This window comes from Pundamilia nyererei, unplaced genomic scaffold (genome assembly GCF_000239375.1).
Source record: "Pundamilia nyererei isolate P.nyererei 1_Seehausen unplaced genomic scaffold, PunNye1.0 scaffold00018, whole genome shotgun sequence".
In the NCBI taxonomy this organism is placed as follows: domain Eukaryota; kingdom Metazoa; phylum Chordata; class Actinopteri; order Cichliformes; family Cichlidae; genus Pundamilia; species Pundamilia nyererei.
Window position 1 is genome coordinate 103,046 of NW_005187419.1, and position 15,732 is coordinate 118,777.

The following is a 15,732-nucleotide window of genomic DNA, read 5'->3' on the forward strand; positions in this document are numbered from 1 at the left end:
GTTGGGCCCAATAAAAGTGTATTAAAAATGCATTAGAGTAAATTAGATTAAATGCGTAATGATGTGATATATAAAAATCACTTTTTGTCAGCATTTCTTTAATGTGTTCAAACACAAAACTTAGAGACATATTGATAAAACTGTGAGACTGTACACAGATATCCTTATATTTTATGTTTAAATTTATACTTCATAAATTCATTGTCTGCAGGGTTTATTTAATTACCTCTCACCACACTAATAAGCCACCATAGCGATAATCTATAACAACAACAACAATAATAATAATGGTTATGGTACAGGAATGGTTATGATAATGGTTATTGTACAAGGCAGAAATGGTTAAGCATGGACTACTATTAGCACTATTAACTAAAGTTAATATTTGTAGTGCTGAGGGTTGGTTGGAGGTGATGGTCTTAGGCACCTTGGGCCAGCTCTGACTCTGAATAGCTGGCGACAGAATAATAAAGCTAAAACATAATAAATATGATGTTGAATATATAATTCATAATAAAAAAGACTAGCTCACTAAACAACAATGGTGCGGTTTATTTATTTATTTTTATTTTTTTACAGCATTGCCATTGTCTTTCCATTATGCCTTCACTGACACTAACATTGTCTACGTTGACTAATTGACTAACGTTGCAGTTCTCCAGTTCGACCGCAGGAGGTCAGTAAACAACGATTTTAAACACTCGAAGGTCAGCTATTAGTTTCAACTGGAATCTTCTGGCAAGCGGTAGATTGATCTCCAAATCACACAAAAAAGCTATATAGGCTTTGACTAATACATATAAACAATGAATATAATGCTGGAGTTCCACTTTCTAAAGTATGCGATGTCGTAAAAATATTGTAATCATATTTAATGCTCTAAATAATTATATAATAAAAATGTAAAAAAGTAATGGTTGTTTACATGCTATTGTTTAATATAGTTTTATTTTTGTAGTGTTATTTACAGGATAAGAAGTTAATTCGTATTTTACTTAAACAAAAGGAAACGAGCGGAATGTGACGTAGAAGTTTTGAGTAGCAGCTCGTGTAACTCCTGATTAATGACGTCAGGTGTAAATCCATCTCGACGGGTGTCGACTCTCCTCAGGAGGGACGGAGCTGCTAACGTCAAGCAACTTCACGCAGCGGGCTGGCGTCTCATCTACAACCAGGTAATCTGGCATTCAGCATACTGACAGTTGCCCCGTTAAAGAGTCGTGACCGGAGACGGTTTTCTTCTCCACAGCCCTCCGGGTCTTCACTCCTTAACCGTTTCTGTCCGCATCTCTTTTTTTTTCTTTTTACGAGGTCGTTTCTGTGTCACGAATGGCGACGCTAGCTATAGCCAGCTAACCACTGCTACCCAAACAGACATGCTTTAACTAAACAAACACATCGCTGTCTTTAAGATGACCTCAACGGCTGACAGGAAAACACTCCCTGCCGGCTGTCCTTCACGGGTTTTCTTTCTTTCTTTCTTTTTCGTATTTTTTTTAAAATTGCAGAGATGTTGTAGAAATAACGAATGCAACGGCTTATTTTACCGTTCACATCACTCCGCATTGCCTCTCAGTTAGCTAGCTACCCTACCACATGTATTAAATCCAAGCACCAATTTAAATTAACATCGCCGCTGGCTTCCTCTGGCCTCACTTACGTAACTAAGTTATTCATGGTTAGTTGTGCAAGTAGATTTGAGCAGGATTATCCGCTACAGGATTATTAAAAAACACCAGCTAGCTGGCTAGTTGCTTATCTGGGAAAACTGTCGCAATAAGTTGGGAGCAGTTACACTCAGTAAACTTAGATATTTGGTTTGTGGAGGCACCGAAGTTAGTACTTGTTATTGCGATCACGTATAAGTTTTCTTTTCACTTTTGTTTTTTGTTTGCTCTGGACACAAGAAGAATCCAAATTTCAGCCTTAAAAAAAGAAACACATACACACACATACAGACACACATATATGTATATATATTAGTTATAATATAGTTATTTCTTCTCGTTGGTTGTGAAATTACCAACCTGAGAAAGTGATAGTTAACGTTTGAATCGTTTTTAAAAAAATGACCATTATCATTGTTTATATCGGTAAATGGGCTGTAGTCAACAGGATTTACAAACGGGTTATATAGTTAATTAAAAAAATAGCTGTTATGCAAGTATCTTTATGACATTATTTGTATTTTCAGTGTATTCTAAATGCTAATCAAACCATCCTTTCAGGCCACTTCAAATGTCTTCATAGAACTACTGTGTTATATTTGTTGTCATTTCTGCTGCCCTGTTGGCAAAATTGCTCTTAACAAAGACGTTTATAATCTTAATTAGACTTTTAACTCGGATAAGTAAAGGGCATATAAAAGTGACTTTGGCAAAACTGATTGCAGCTTTTATCTTAGAATAGAATAGAATAGAATTCAGCTTTATTGTCATTGCACATGTCACAAGTACAAGGCAACGAAATGCAGTTTGCATATATCCAGAAGTGCTTTGGCAATAGATATATTACAAAAATTGGTCTATTATAGGTAGGAGGGTACAAAATATGGGTCTATTATGGGTATGTTACAATGTACACAGTGTGAAGATATGTTATGAATATGCTATAACTATAAGTATGTACAGGCTTGTGACATATTATAGGTTAACAAGTTATTTACAACAGTTTCATTAATGGCTTACAGCATTGTAAGCAGCAGTGTCTTATTTCAGTTCACTGCTAAAGACTGACTTGTTTTTGTAAATTTTAGTGTAGATTTTAATAACAGTGTTGGCTTCATAATAATGTACTCTTTTAACTTGTACATTTTTAATAATAAAAAAAAAAAATAATGGTGAATTTTGCTCATATTACAGGGTGTGGCAGATCTCAGGCTTCTCTGGAGGAATCCCTAATTTCAGTCATATCAGGTAAACCTATTAGTAATAGTAGTAGTAGCAGTAGTATTAGCCCTTTATTACAAAGCAAGTTTAACACACCCAGTTTTTTTTTTTTTTTATTCTCTCGATTCAAACATTGGCAATCAGAGTACCGGTAAGAGGTCACAGCTGGTTATCAAGTTGAGTCAGCTTAAAAAGTGGTGCTACTAACAGTATCTGACCAATCACAGTTTTACCTAAGTGTACTTGCTGCAAAACGGCTGACTTTACATAGGAAGATAAAGAAAAAAGAAAAATATGAAGGATTAAACACATAACAAAGGCTGAACTGAAAATTAGGCCAAATTAGTGCAAATTTGATACAACTTTAGGAAGTATCAAATATGATCATTAGTGCTCAGAGTACATTAAAACTGTTGTGAAATTGCTTGCAGCCAGCAGGAAAAAAATATCAAAGGTAAAATAATGCTGTTGCTCGTCAAGGAAAATCAAAGACTTTAGACACTTCAACTACCTGTGCACAGATGTCCAAGGGATCTTCTGGGAATGGTGACCTTGTTTTCACTAGAACTCATTGGTCTGTCAGCAGTCATTTCATACCTGTTGATCTCTAATCTGCAATTTAGCCTAGTTCAAGGCAGGTTAGGTTTGCAGCATCCGTTACCATGGTAAAATACCCTAGTAAGTAAGGCCTGGTATTTCTTGTAAAAAATACCTAAACAGACAAACATACACAAAAAAACACCATAATACATTGAGAAAAGAGAAATGTCAAACTGACTGAACTACACCAGTGCTAGCATGCAGCCTCAAAATACAGGAGTGTATGTTGTGGCTCTATTAGGGGAGCTTGTTATTGTTGCTGCTTATAAGTGTAGATGCCATTATAGAAATTGATAAATGAGCACATTGGTTAGTCAGCTTTCAGCCCAAAGAAACATCACTGAGTCAGTTAACATAATTGACCTACATTTAATAGGTAGGGTTTGTGGCATATTTAGTATTAGCATTGAGGTTTGTTTCTGACTCAGAAAGAATCATTTGAGGTTTGCTGTGCACATAAGTGTATTTATTTGCTAACGGAAATTATTAATCTGTGCTATTGATTTGACAGCGACTAGTGTGCATGTATGTTTTTGATAAATGATGTATTAACAAACAGATATACAATTTTGGTACATTTGAAACCCCAGCTAACAAGACTAAATGGCAAAGGAGAATTTTTCTGCAGTTTAATTTCTTTTGTTATTTTTCTCCTCTGCACTTAGCAAACACCTTCTTTAGCATCATATGCTTTGAACACCTTAATATAACTGAGGAATGTGCTGAAATGATATCAGGAGATCACTGGGACAGGCTCAAAATTTGCACCGCTGGTCTTTAAAGTCAATCTTTATTTATTTTGTGGGCATTTCTGTTTATATCAGTTTGAATAAAAAGGTCTCCCATAGTTTAAAAATATAGGGTAGTGACATTTCAACATCAAAACAAACTGAAGTCTAGAGACATTTCAACACTTTCTTTGGTCGGCGAGGAATGATCTAGTCCACACAAACCTCCTTTGTCTGTATACTCGTCTCTGTGTAGCAGCACCTTTCTTTTCCTCTCCAGATAAGCTCACATATTTAAGAAGTCAGTTCACATTTGACTAAAACAGATGGAGGAAGTTTTTTTCAGTGGGTTTTGTTTGTACTAGATTCCAGTGGTACTTTATGGACTTGCCACCGTTTATGTGAGAATTAAAATATTATAATCAATCTTACACAGACATCTTTGGATCAGAGGTGTTGGCGTGCCAGTGCTGTTTCAAAACAGGCCTACACGATTCGTCCACATTTAGTAGAGGCATAGTATCTGTATAACGTACTTAAAAGAAGTCTCAATTTTGGCATTTTTTTTGCCCATTGTTATAAACAGCTTTTTTATTGCAGTCCTATCAGAAGGCTAAAACATGTTTAGCCAGATTTAGGAAAAACCATGACTGTTTTGTAGACATTCCCTCATCAGAAAGACTTCGTTTAGTCTTTAAAATTAAGGGGTCTGTTGTATTAACAGTAGTGTAGTCTATTACACATATTTTCAAGTATGTAGAGGTTCATGTATAGATGTGAGAGCCTGCTTCTTTCTGTGTTAGTACTTTCACTTCTCTGACCTAACAGGTGGAAAATGCAAATGATGTGTTTCCTTAGAACAAATTATAGCACCATGCAATAACACAGTCTTTGGTTTTGCTTGTGCCTTAGTGCTTTGGAGTTGTCATCACTGGACATACATACTTTTAAATCTCCCCCCAAAATTGTTGTTCTTCTCCGAGGCATTTGTTGCACCTTACATTCAGACACCATTTGCATTATTTAAGCAGAGAGAAGAGGTGCTTCCTGCCGAAACCTGAGCACCGGGGAAGGATGGAGGAGCTCACGATTGTATTGCTGTTGAAGGTTTCACACCTAGCAGTTCATTTCATTCTTCATTTAATTCAGGCCTTCCCTGGAATTGCTTTTGCTAAAGGCTTCTTCTTAACTGGTGGCTGTCACTCATGAGGTGTAGAGCAGGTCATCTGGTAATCGGAAGGTTGGTTCCTGCCAAATATCCTTGGGCATGAATCGGTGAATGTATAAAGCACTTTGAGCGCTCGGAGTAGAAAAGCACTATATAAGAACCAGTCCATTTACCATTCTTTACTGCACTCAAGATCATCCAGGTTTTCACACAGTAATCACACTTACTCTGGTCATCTTATGGTTTTTACTGCTTTATCTTGGTTTATAAGACTGCAATTGAATAATTTGGTTTTAATTGCAAATGAAATGTAAACCCATCATGATATTGTTTTCATGTTCAAATGAACAGTTTTGCTTTTACTTCTGTTTTATTGCCAGGCAGTATTCCTATAAACCAAGAAAATGTGATTAACACTGCCAGCGTTAAGATGTCTTAAAACCTCTCTCTTTATCTTTCAATTCCCCTGAAACTTATGGTACAGTATGTGCAGACTGACATCAGCAGTTACATCAGCTCCTTCATTAGCCTCTCTGACTGTTGATGGAACATTTTATGACTGTGTCAGAGAGTAATGAGCCAGGGGACTCAAACTGTGCTCATTTTTTATTCCTCACAGGGAGGGAAGTCAACCTGTCGAGTTGTGAGTGGAGCTCACGTGTCCGACCCATTTGCTAGTTCAGACATCCGGCCAGTATGTCCAGCGATCCTCCCCCTCCGTACCCCGGAGGTCCCAGTGCGCCCCTCATCCAGGAGAAAAATGGACAACCTGGTAATAAAGCTGAACACACAGGATTGTGAATGTTACAGTAGTGGTACTGGTGGTGACATATGTTCTACATTCAGTGTGAGTGATTCGGTAAACTTCCTCAGTTCAAGAGGAAGTACATCTGCGGCCGTTTTAACTGTTGAAAAAAATTGTAATTTGCTCATTTTAAATCCAGTCTGATTTGAATAATTTAGTCAAAATTTACCTTTTGTAATATCAGTCTGACTCAGTTCTAAGTTATTACAGCTTGGTCTCATTATGGAGCCTACCTACTCTGATATACTAACCAATGAAAAAGAGAAGTTCTTGAGTGCATTGAGATAATTCAAAAGCAGTTTGACCACTTCCCTACAGTTGATGTGAGAAATTTGGGCACTCACTGAGCTTGAGAGACTTCATTGTAATATTTGCTAGATTGATGAAGAACAGTAAATGTAAATCACAGCAAATAATGGTCTCACCTTTGAAAGCTTCATAGATGACCAGTGAAGTGAACACCCATGTTGTCATGCACTTGCAGCCGTGTACTACTGCAGTTATTTATTTCAGACCACAAACTTCAGTTTGTTGTGTCAGACTTGTGCGGGGCTATCTCCAGGGCCATCTTTTTAATGTGTGCTGTATTTCAGAAGCGGTAAGGACTGGTCCTCCACAGGGACAACCCCTACCTCCAGACTATGGTCCACCACCCTATGAGGCCACACAGCCAGGCTTCCTACCACCACATGTCCCTGGGGAAGGGCCCATGCCAATGCCCATGCCTATGCCTCCACCACCACAAGGTGCGACAGACTATCTGCATATATAGATAAGGAAATGAAGCATCATACTCCCACAATATGTGACTGTCTTCTAAAGCTGTCAGGGCATGTTAGTGTTCATGGTTCTGGACCCGACATGGTGTACAGCTATGCACAGTACAAACTGCAATAGCTGTACACCCCCCCCACACACACACTTCAGCTTGTTAACTTTCATTACTTGAAAATAGTTTATCTGGCTTCAGTTTAGTTTGGTAGAAACCAGAAAATTGAATTAATAATGTGGAAATGTAAAAGAGCTAAAAAGAGTATTTTATTGCTCACTGGCTTGTAAATCTATTTTTCCTTTTGGCTCACGTCACTGTTGAGGCTATGGTTCATCTTCTTAAATATCATGACTGCTGTTCTTGTGCTCACCCACTCTCATTGGTTTGTCTAAATGCAGGTGGCCACTACCCACCACCACCTGGTCACTTTCCTCAACCGATGCCAGGACAGATGGGCCCGGGTCCTGGTCACTTTGTCCACATGGGAGGTCACACAGCGACCGTCCTGGCTCCTCCAGGAGCAGCCACCACTGTGACCGTTCTGCAGGGTGAAATGTTTCAGACTTCACCAGTGCAGACTGTGTGTCCGCACTGTCAGCAGGCTATCGTCACCCGCATCTCCCACGACATCGGCCTCATGAACACACTCTTCTGCCTCTTCTGCTTCTTTGTAGGGTAAGTAGGTCCTGGAAAAGACATCTGGTGGTGGGTTTTCGCTGTTTTTACACATGAGTAATGCCTAAAAGTGACAGTAGTTTTAAATACACAGAACTAGAGCTGGATGATAAATTATTTTAAGAAAATCTGCAAGAATCATATATCTGACAATATAAAACGGTCATTATCACAGAATACTGATTGTTGTTATATTGCTACATTTCCATTGAGCTAATTTACTTGATGAGACACTTACTAATTCAAAGTTTCACTTTATTGACACTAGATGCATTAAGTAGCCTAGGTAGTGTTTTGGAAAGTTAAGCAATTATTTTATACGTTTACTCAACACTTCAACAAAACTAAAGTAACTTGACCATTTAACTTGTCAGGAGACTGCAGAATATTGTACATAATATATGTGTGACATATTTTTCAGCACATAATAACGCTGAAAAATATGTCACACAAAGGTCACACATCACCAGCTGCTAGTGTCTCATACTTTGTGGCCTGGTTATGCTCATTGGTGGGAGGTTGTTTTTTTTTTAGTTTTTTTTTATTCAAATAGTAAAAAAAGAAAGTTGTTTCCAGCTTTAGCTAGATTAACTATTACTAGTTTTCAGAATGCTTTGCATTTGTTGGAAGTTGTTGAAGTAGCTCCCTTATTGGATACTAAATTGTCACTGGAGTCTCACATGTGCTCTTGCTCTCAGACACGCCCAGGTTTGTCCATAGTTGAGCATGTTAGGGAATGTGAAAGACTTCACTTTTATTCATATAGCAGCAAATACTCAAATAAAGCACTTTTATTCTAAGGTAAAGATCCCACAACAATAGAGAGAAAAAAACAACAATCAGACAACCCCCCCATGAGCAAACACTTGTCAGCAGTGGGAAGGAAAAACTTCCTTTTAACAGGAAAAAACCTCTGGCATACCCAGACTCAAGGAGGGGCAGCTACCTGCCACGACTGGTTTGAGGTTCTGTCAGGTTTCTTTTAAAAGGGAGCTGTTTTTACTTTCCACATTCACCACAGTGAAGGCTGTCGTTTGATTATTGTAGGGACTTTACCTTCCAATATAAAACACCTTGATACAACAGTTGTTGTAATTTGGCAGTATATAAATAAAATAAAATACCCTATAGCGTCCATTACTTCCCAGCTCACCTTTTAACCCCTTAGCAGTCCAATTAGTCCCCTAAACCATCCAATGTACCGTGGGCGGTACGTCCGACTGCTAACAGGTTAAGGACTTTGGAAGATAAAATATTACCTGAACATTCAGACAGATGGTGTTTCAATAATATGTTCTTGACTTAGTAACTTGTTAATCGTGTCTATCTTAAATTTTGCACAACAGTATACTGTGGCATCTGTGACCTTCAACTTTTGCATAAGTGCTGATTGGAGCAGATAAGCAGATGGTGTATTTTTCATGCTTCTGTGTTGCCATGTTCTTGACCCAGTGACTGTTTTGTGAGAGCTTAATGTACGTAACGTGTACAATCATGAGCAGGTGTTTGATTTTCGCTTCATCTTCTGTCTGTCTGCTCCTCGTTCACAGCTGTGATCTCGGCTGCTGCTTGATTCCCTGTATGATTGATGACCTCAAGGATGTGACACACACCTGCCCTTACTGTAAGGGCTACATTTATACATACAAGCGTATATGCTAACCATGGACAGCTGGATGCCACAGAGACAAGTACATGCACACACATAAACCCACAGTGCCCCCTGCTGGTAGTGACAGGCTTCTCCCCCCCACCCCCCCACCCCTCTACATTTTTGCAAAGTGTTGTGTAGCCCTCTTAAATTGTAAGTGAAGTTTTCTAATTAGTTCACAACATATTTCCTGTATATACCGTTCAGCATACTTCTCTCATGCATTTGAAATGTACAGTTCTCTGACTTAAGCGCAGCAGGTGAAGGCGCTCAGAGGCACACAGGTAAATTTGTGATGTTTCGCATGTGAATAAAAAAAAGGAAAAAAACAAAACAAAAAACTGCCTCTGTTAGAGAACGCTGTGAAAATGTCACTTTATTTGAATTCATCTGTGAATTTTGCTCTATAGCAGGGGTAGGCAACCTTTCTGATGACGAGTGCTATCTAAAATTTCCTCAGAAGTCAGTGTGCCATATGATTGCATTAGCAATAAATTTAATAACTCTCTATATTAACAGTTACACACTATATAGAACCACTTGTTCTATATTTATTCGCAGATGTTAGCAGCTATCAGCGAATAGTTATCAGCTATTTTGAAACAAAAAAAAGACACTTTTTATCCATAACAGCAAATGAACTGTACAACAGAAAATACAAATGCTATTTATGGTCTCCTCACAACAATGATAAGAAAAATAAATAAACTGAGCCAATGTGGCATCTTTGTTAATACAGAGATACACATGTTAAAGTGATCTTTGGTCTCCCACTCAGATACAAAGGTCTCTGAGTGTCCAGCATTCAGACGGCTACCTGAGGACACTCTTCGTGTGGGAGAAAACCGGCTCACACAGATATGTAGAGCCAAATACTGTCAATAAGGCCTCTGCAATGTTCTGAAGACAGTTAAACTTGCCAGGTAGTGATGTCCAGCAGGTGAAAATGCAAGCTCCATGAACACACACAGCTATGGATTCCAGCTGCTTCGATGTCGCATTAACTGGCATTAACTCAGCCAGTTAATGTGAGACAAATCTAGCTGCTCATTAAAGCTTTCTGGTTTGATCAGAAAATAAAACATTGGTCTATAAACCTGAAAGTCCCAAAAATGCATTGTGAATTCTGTCTCGAGTCTACGGATGTATCCGTGTATCTCCGTGGTGCTGATGCTGTGCTGAGCGGAAAGCTGCTGAAGCTTTTGAAGTGTCGGAATGTGGAAAGCTAACAACGTCCCTCTCACCAGTAGGTTTCAGTTAAGTTATTTTTAGCCAATTACAAGTTGAATCTGATAGTTGGGCTTGTTAGCTAAGATACCATCATTAAGAAGCGGCACAACTAATGTGTCTATGTGAGCTAATTTGCGGTGGCACCGCTGGCGCGGCCATTTATTTTTTATGCACTTTCTCAGATTATTTCACTGCGTGTCATGCCCAGGGCTGGACTGGGACAAAAAATCGGCCCGGGCATTTTGACTAGAGACTGGCCCACCAGGTATTATAGCCATAAAACCTTTGAATGAAAACAAATGCTGCTGTGACAGTGATGTGCACTGTCTTGTTGGTATATGTATGATTTCTATACATTTTACATCAGATAAAAACTTTGGTTGTAAGATTCAGATAATTATTTAATAACAGCCAGACATTTTAAATGAGAATAAGAAAGTATTTCTTTGTGCCCCCCTTTCCCTGTTAATGCCCTACCTGCACCCCTGGCAACACTTTGCTAGACCCACCCCTGCACAGTTACCAGCTGTCAGCTACATAGAAAAGGTTCCTGGTGTTATTTGTCTCTCAGAAACAGCTCATAACTTCCCTTCAACTCATTCATGTCACCTAAAAGGTAAACCTGTTTCTCCATCACCTGTTCAGCTCTGATGATTCAGTAAGGACATCTCCTGGTTTCATCTTCATGTTTCCCTCTCACCAGATAACCAAACCGATATCATGACCAGCAGCTTTTTTGAAGCTGTGGCTCCAGCAAACATCAGCTGATACTAGAAATTAATATTAAATAAATTCTAACAACAGCTGATCAAGCTTAAACGTGCTGCTGTTGTTTAACGCGACATCTGCTGGTTTCTTCTTTCTGGCGCAAAGTGGGCGATAAACAAACAAGAGAGAAAAGCCGATCAGCTGATCATTGATCAGCTTCATGATTGAAGTAGCAATGGGAGAGGAAGGGGGAGAGAATGAGAGAAGAAGAGGCAGCCGTGCAGCGTAACGACAGAATAAATCCAGCTTTGTGTCTTTTTCATTGTAGCTGAAGTCCGGGACAAACTGTGTTCCTTCTCAGCTCAATACGAAGGGTTAACTGATGGCACGACCAGCTATGGTCGTGCCATCAGTTAACCCTTCCTAGGGTTGCCGACCCCTGCTCTATAGCAAGTGTATTCCGACACGGGTTAATTTTTAACTTTGATGTCAGATATTTAATTCATTATTTTAATATTTAGAACTGAACTTTTATTTTCCTTTGTCTGATTATTTTGTTCCAGCAGGTCTAGTGTTTTCTTTTAATCATCGATCCCTTTTGAATGTGAGCAAAATGAACCATTTATAATATTTAGCTACTAAATCTACTTGTTGGGAAAGTCCCAAGATTTATGTTAACCTGCTATATTGTTATTAATTTGGGCTGTAGTCACAAAATGTCCTGTGACTTACTGTTGAGCTAATGCTCATCAGTGCCCTCTGTCTGTAAAGGTGTTTTATTTTGATGATTGAGTCATTATTTGCACTTTAAGTTAAAGTTCACCTTTGCCCCTCAGATGCATCATTTGTCTAGGGGGGAAAAAAAGTGCGACCACCTATGCATCATTTGGTTTTTACTTTGGTTTGCTGTTAGCTGAGTGAATCCCACCATGGTTGCACCTTTTCAGAATTTAGTAGATGGAAGTAGAGCTGACAGACTTAGGGCTCGACTGTTACTGATGGACGAACACTTCACAACATCTCAGTAGTGATTTGTCCTGTCGCTGGCCAAATGCTGAGTCTGGGTCGTTTAAGATGATTTTCAAAATAGTTATTTCAAAACAAACAGAAAATTGTTACTAGTGTGTTATATTTGTTCTGTTAAGTGTTTTGTTATAACGTTAATTTATTTTGAAAAGTCATTCCAAGTCACTCTCACTGATGAGAGGTGCTAACATGTATAATTTAACGTACAGCACTATCATTACAGTGGTGGGACCATCTTCCCACAGAGTCCCTGACTTAGCGTTAGCCTTTCCCGATGACTTGCATTGCTCAGAGGCATGTTAAAAAACAATTACAGATACTAAATAGTGAGCTCTTTGCTAGGAAAAAGCTTTAAATAACAAATTAACTCCAACATTGCGATCCCACTGAATTTAACACCAACAGATACTGTTCCACCATCAGCATGCTGGATGTCTCATGCACCAAGTGCAGAGTTTGTCTGCACAAGTCACACATCGAAACAAGTCATTCTCACTGGCAAGTTCCTGACTCTATGTGCATTTGTTTTTGTTTTCCGTGAGGCTAACGGAGCTCTGTAAGAAAATCAATATGAAATGAAGGATTGCATTGAAATATTAATACGGTGTAACGCACACCATTGTTGTGGATTTTGGTGGTCTGCATTGCTCTAAATGTCTGTGAAATGTATAACTATGTAAGTCAAAGATTTGTTTGACTGTTGTATACAGCTACTATTTTATCAATAAAAGTCATGAAGGAAACTCAATTTTGAAATTGTGAAAGTGGATATTTTATTTAAATATTAAATGTAAAGCAAAAAAATAAATGTTTCTCAGCTGTGCTTGTGAATGAAGCTGAAAAACACAGCTATAGGTGAAAAGGTGTCAATCTCTCCATCGATGTCCGCACTGAGCGTTGCAGCATTTGTAGAACGTGGTCATCGGTTCGTCTGCTGATCTGGTCTGAATCTGCATGAAGTATGCTCGAGGATGCTCGCACTTCGGGCACGTTTCTGTAAATGGACAAGTGCATCATGTCAGTGTGGAATCACTAATGCTGTTGGGATTGGCTCATTTAATTTAATTCCATTCAACCATGCAGTATATAGAAAAATGCACGGAGTAGCATCACTGACACAGGATGTTCCTAATTTTGACAAAGATGCACTTATAAGAAAGTTAAAGCACCCATCCTGCCAGGTTTCTCAAACTAGCACCTGGAGGCCAAAGTAATGTCATCCAGAGTGCAAATACAATAACTTCAGTTTTTCTTAAGTAGAAAAATTACACATTATCGAGGTCTCTTATTAGCCTGTAGTATGTAATTTGTGTTAAATAAATATGAAATCTGGTCTTTATTTAGAAAGAATGCTCTTTAGTAACCAATTGAAGGAACTTGACTCGTAATGGACTTTAATTCTTTCAATTTCTTGCCCGTGTTGCCATTCACAGGAAAACAACAACCTGCAGAAAGGTTGTTGTTTACGTCCTACCCTGAAGGGGGTGCAATCCGGCAATGTAATGATGCAAAGACAAACTTTCTCTCACACTTAACAACCCCACATTAATTTTAGCTCTTCCATCCCTGGTATCCATTATAATAGACTAAACCTTCCTAAATTAACAAAGACAGCAGCGGTCAAGAAGTATAAAAGCCACCTCACTAATGATTAAAACAAACAAGCCAACACAAAATGAAATGTACGAAAATGCCATATAAATTACCATCCTCTGAAAAGACAAACACAAACATAGACAGACACACACTGTAATTAAAAGTTTGTATAAAATGCATTTTTACTCAGTGGAGGTCTCTAGCATATGCTGGCTCCCTAAAATGTGACTCAGTCATCATATCATTGACAAACTCCACCTGGTTATCAGGAATTAGAAAAATATATCTAGTTCCAGAGAATATATGGAGAAGACTTTCACGTTGATGTCATCAAGGGTGGACCAAAAAAAAATTCTATTCTTTATAATATAAAGTGTAGGTCTCCAAGCTGGATAGTTAAAAAGCTACAGTTGTCTTTCTTAGAGCTTTAATCTATCTGTAGAGTTATGTTTTTATTGGGCTGGGATATTGCAACAGCCCAATTTGTTTTTCAGGCATTCTGTTGTCATTTGGTGGTGTGCTTGTGGTCATTGTGCTGTTGAATGATGCAATTTTAACCATCTGTCAGATAGACAGCCTCACATTTAACTCTAGAATATTTATATACAGAGGAGTTTCTGTTTGACACAGTGACAACATTGTGCCCAAACGTTAAGGTAGCAGCAGCTGGCAGGGACTCACCCTCTTAATTAAGAATGTACTTTGTTTTTCACAGTATTGCACATGAAAACTCTGTTTTTCACATGACTGTTAACTTGAGCTACACATTTGACAGTCCATATTGACAGTGTTAATAGATATTTACCCTAAAATAACGAAAAACTGAAGGACCTAGCTCAAGTGGTTTTCTAAATAATTACATTTTTAAATGGCACAACAAAATACATCCCTACTGTCATCCATGGGAATACTTGGATGCTAACAACAGTTCAGAAGTGCATATTTCCCCTCAGTGTTTTAAAGGAAAATCTGTCCATGGTCAGGTGGGAAGTTTTTGTTTCAATCTGATAAATTGACTTGATCCAAACACACGCTTGCTCACACACATCACGGGTAAGTGGAAGAAGATGGATGGCTGGCTGGATAACTTTGTTTTAAAAAGTGCTTCTTTTAAAGAGTTTCATTTTGACATGAAAGTGTGTGTTTAGAGTTTTGACCCAACAATACTTGTTGTCAGCAATCACATTGAGCTAATAAGCCTGTATCCAGTTGTCAAAAACTGCATTACAAACCACTCAAAGGCACTGCAGACATTGGTGTTTTGAGCAGGAATGCGGGACGATAGACACAACTTAACTCTCAAGCTAATTAAAAAAAACAACAACAATATTTCTTCAACCAGTTAATTTTGCGATTATAAACAGATACATAGACCACACCATAAACTATTTTGATGACACTCACCAGGTGTTGAGTCCACGTTTTCCCACGCAGCAGCTCCACCCAGAACATCATCCACCTCCTTTAACTTCGGATACTTCCTGTTATTTACCTACAGGGGTTTAAACAGATAAGGTGAGGCTCTCAGAAGCCACGCTAACCTTAATGTAAGATGTGATACATTATATGTGAAATATTTCGTCGTTACTCACCTTTCGTGTGATGTTATGTACGTAGGGACAGGTGTTACACGCGAATCTCATGCACTTCTGCCCTTCCTCGACGATTAACACGTTCCCGCAGGTTGGACAGAAAAGAAGCATGTTAGCACGTACTTAAAAAACAAAACCCTGTTAGATTTTGAACTATTAAATAACACTAGCACTCTGTGAACTCAGCTGTAAACACTGCTGCGTGTGGAGCACCGGAAGAGAAGGAGAGAAAATGAGATGCACCCATATTGAGAGTTCGGTGAGAAACAAAGGCTTATTAAGCGGAACCATGT

The 15,732-nt window shown here is 38.6% G+C and overlaps 2 protein-coding genes across 2 annotated transcripts; one reads left to right on the forward strand and one right to left on the reverse strand.

Moving 5' to 3' along the window:
* The first annotated feature begins 727 nt into the window (after positions 1-727).
* Positions 728-9,621, forward strand: cdip1 (cell death-inducing p53 target 1). Its single transcript, XM_005725986.1, has 7 exons — positions 728-745; positions 1,075-1,175; positions 2,862-2,915; positions 6,004-6,156; positions 6,783-6,935; positions 7,360-7,636; positions 9,187-9,621. Exons 4-7 carry the CDS (start codon positions 6,081-6,083, stop codon positions 9,296-9,298), a joined length of 618 nt encoding a protein of 205 aa, XP_005726043.1. The 5' UTR covers positions 728-745; positions 1,075-1,175; positions 2,862-2,915; positions 6,004-6,080; the 3' UTR covers positions 9,299-9,621.
* A 2,025-nt stretch (positions 9,622-11,646) lies between these two features.
* On the reverse strand, positions 11,647-15,693 carry polr3k (polymerase (RNA) III (DNA directed) polypeptide K). Its single transcript, XM_005725987.2, has 3 exons — positions 15,440-15,693; positions 15,252-15,339; positions 11,647-13,245 (listed from the first exon to the last, which is right to left on the reverse strand). Exons 1-3 carry the CDS (start codon positions 15,548-15,550, stop codon positions 13,118-13,120), a joined length of 327 nt encoding a protein of 108 aa, XP_005726044.1. The 5' UTR covers positions 15,551-15,693; the 3' UTR covers positions 11,647-13,117.
* Positions 15,694-15,732: the final 39 nt, after the last annotated feature.

Bases quoted from the DNA above. Each gene is read 5' to 3' on its own strand.
- cdip1 (XM_005725986.1), top strand. From the start codon at position 6,081: ATGTCCAGCGATCCTCCCCCTCCGTACCCCGGAGGTCCCAGTGCGCCC. The intron at 6,936-7,359 runs GTGCGACAGACT...GTCTAAATGCAG, and splicing joins TATGCCTCCACCACCACAAG to GTGGCCACTACCCACCACCA. The intron at 7,637-9,186 runs GTAAGTAGGTCC...CCTCGTTCACAG, and splicing joins CTCTTCTGCTTCTTTGTAGG to CTGTGATCTCGGCTGCTGCT.
- polr3k (XM_005725987.2), bottom strand. From the start codon at position 15,550: ATGCTTCTTTTCTGTCCAACCTGCGGGAACGTGTTAATCGTCGAGGAA. The intron at 15,340-15,439 runs GTGAGTAACGAC...AAACCCCTGTAG, and splicing joins TACATAACATCACACGAAAG to GTAAATAACAGGAAGTATCC. The intron at 13,246-15,251 runs GTGAGTGTCATC...GTCCATTTACAG, and splicing joins AAACGTGGACTCAACACCTG to AAACGTGCCCGAAGTGCGAG.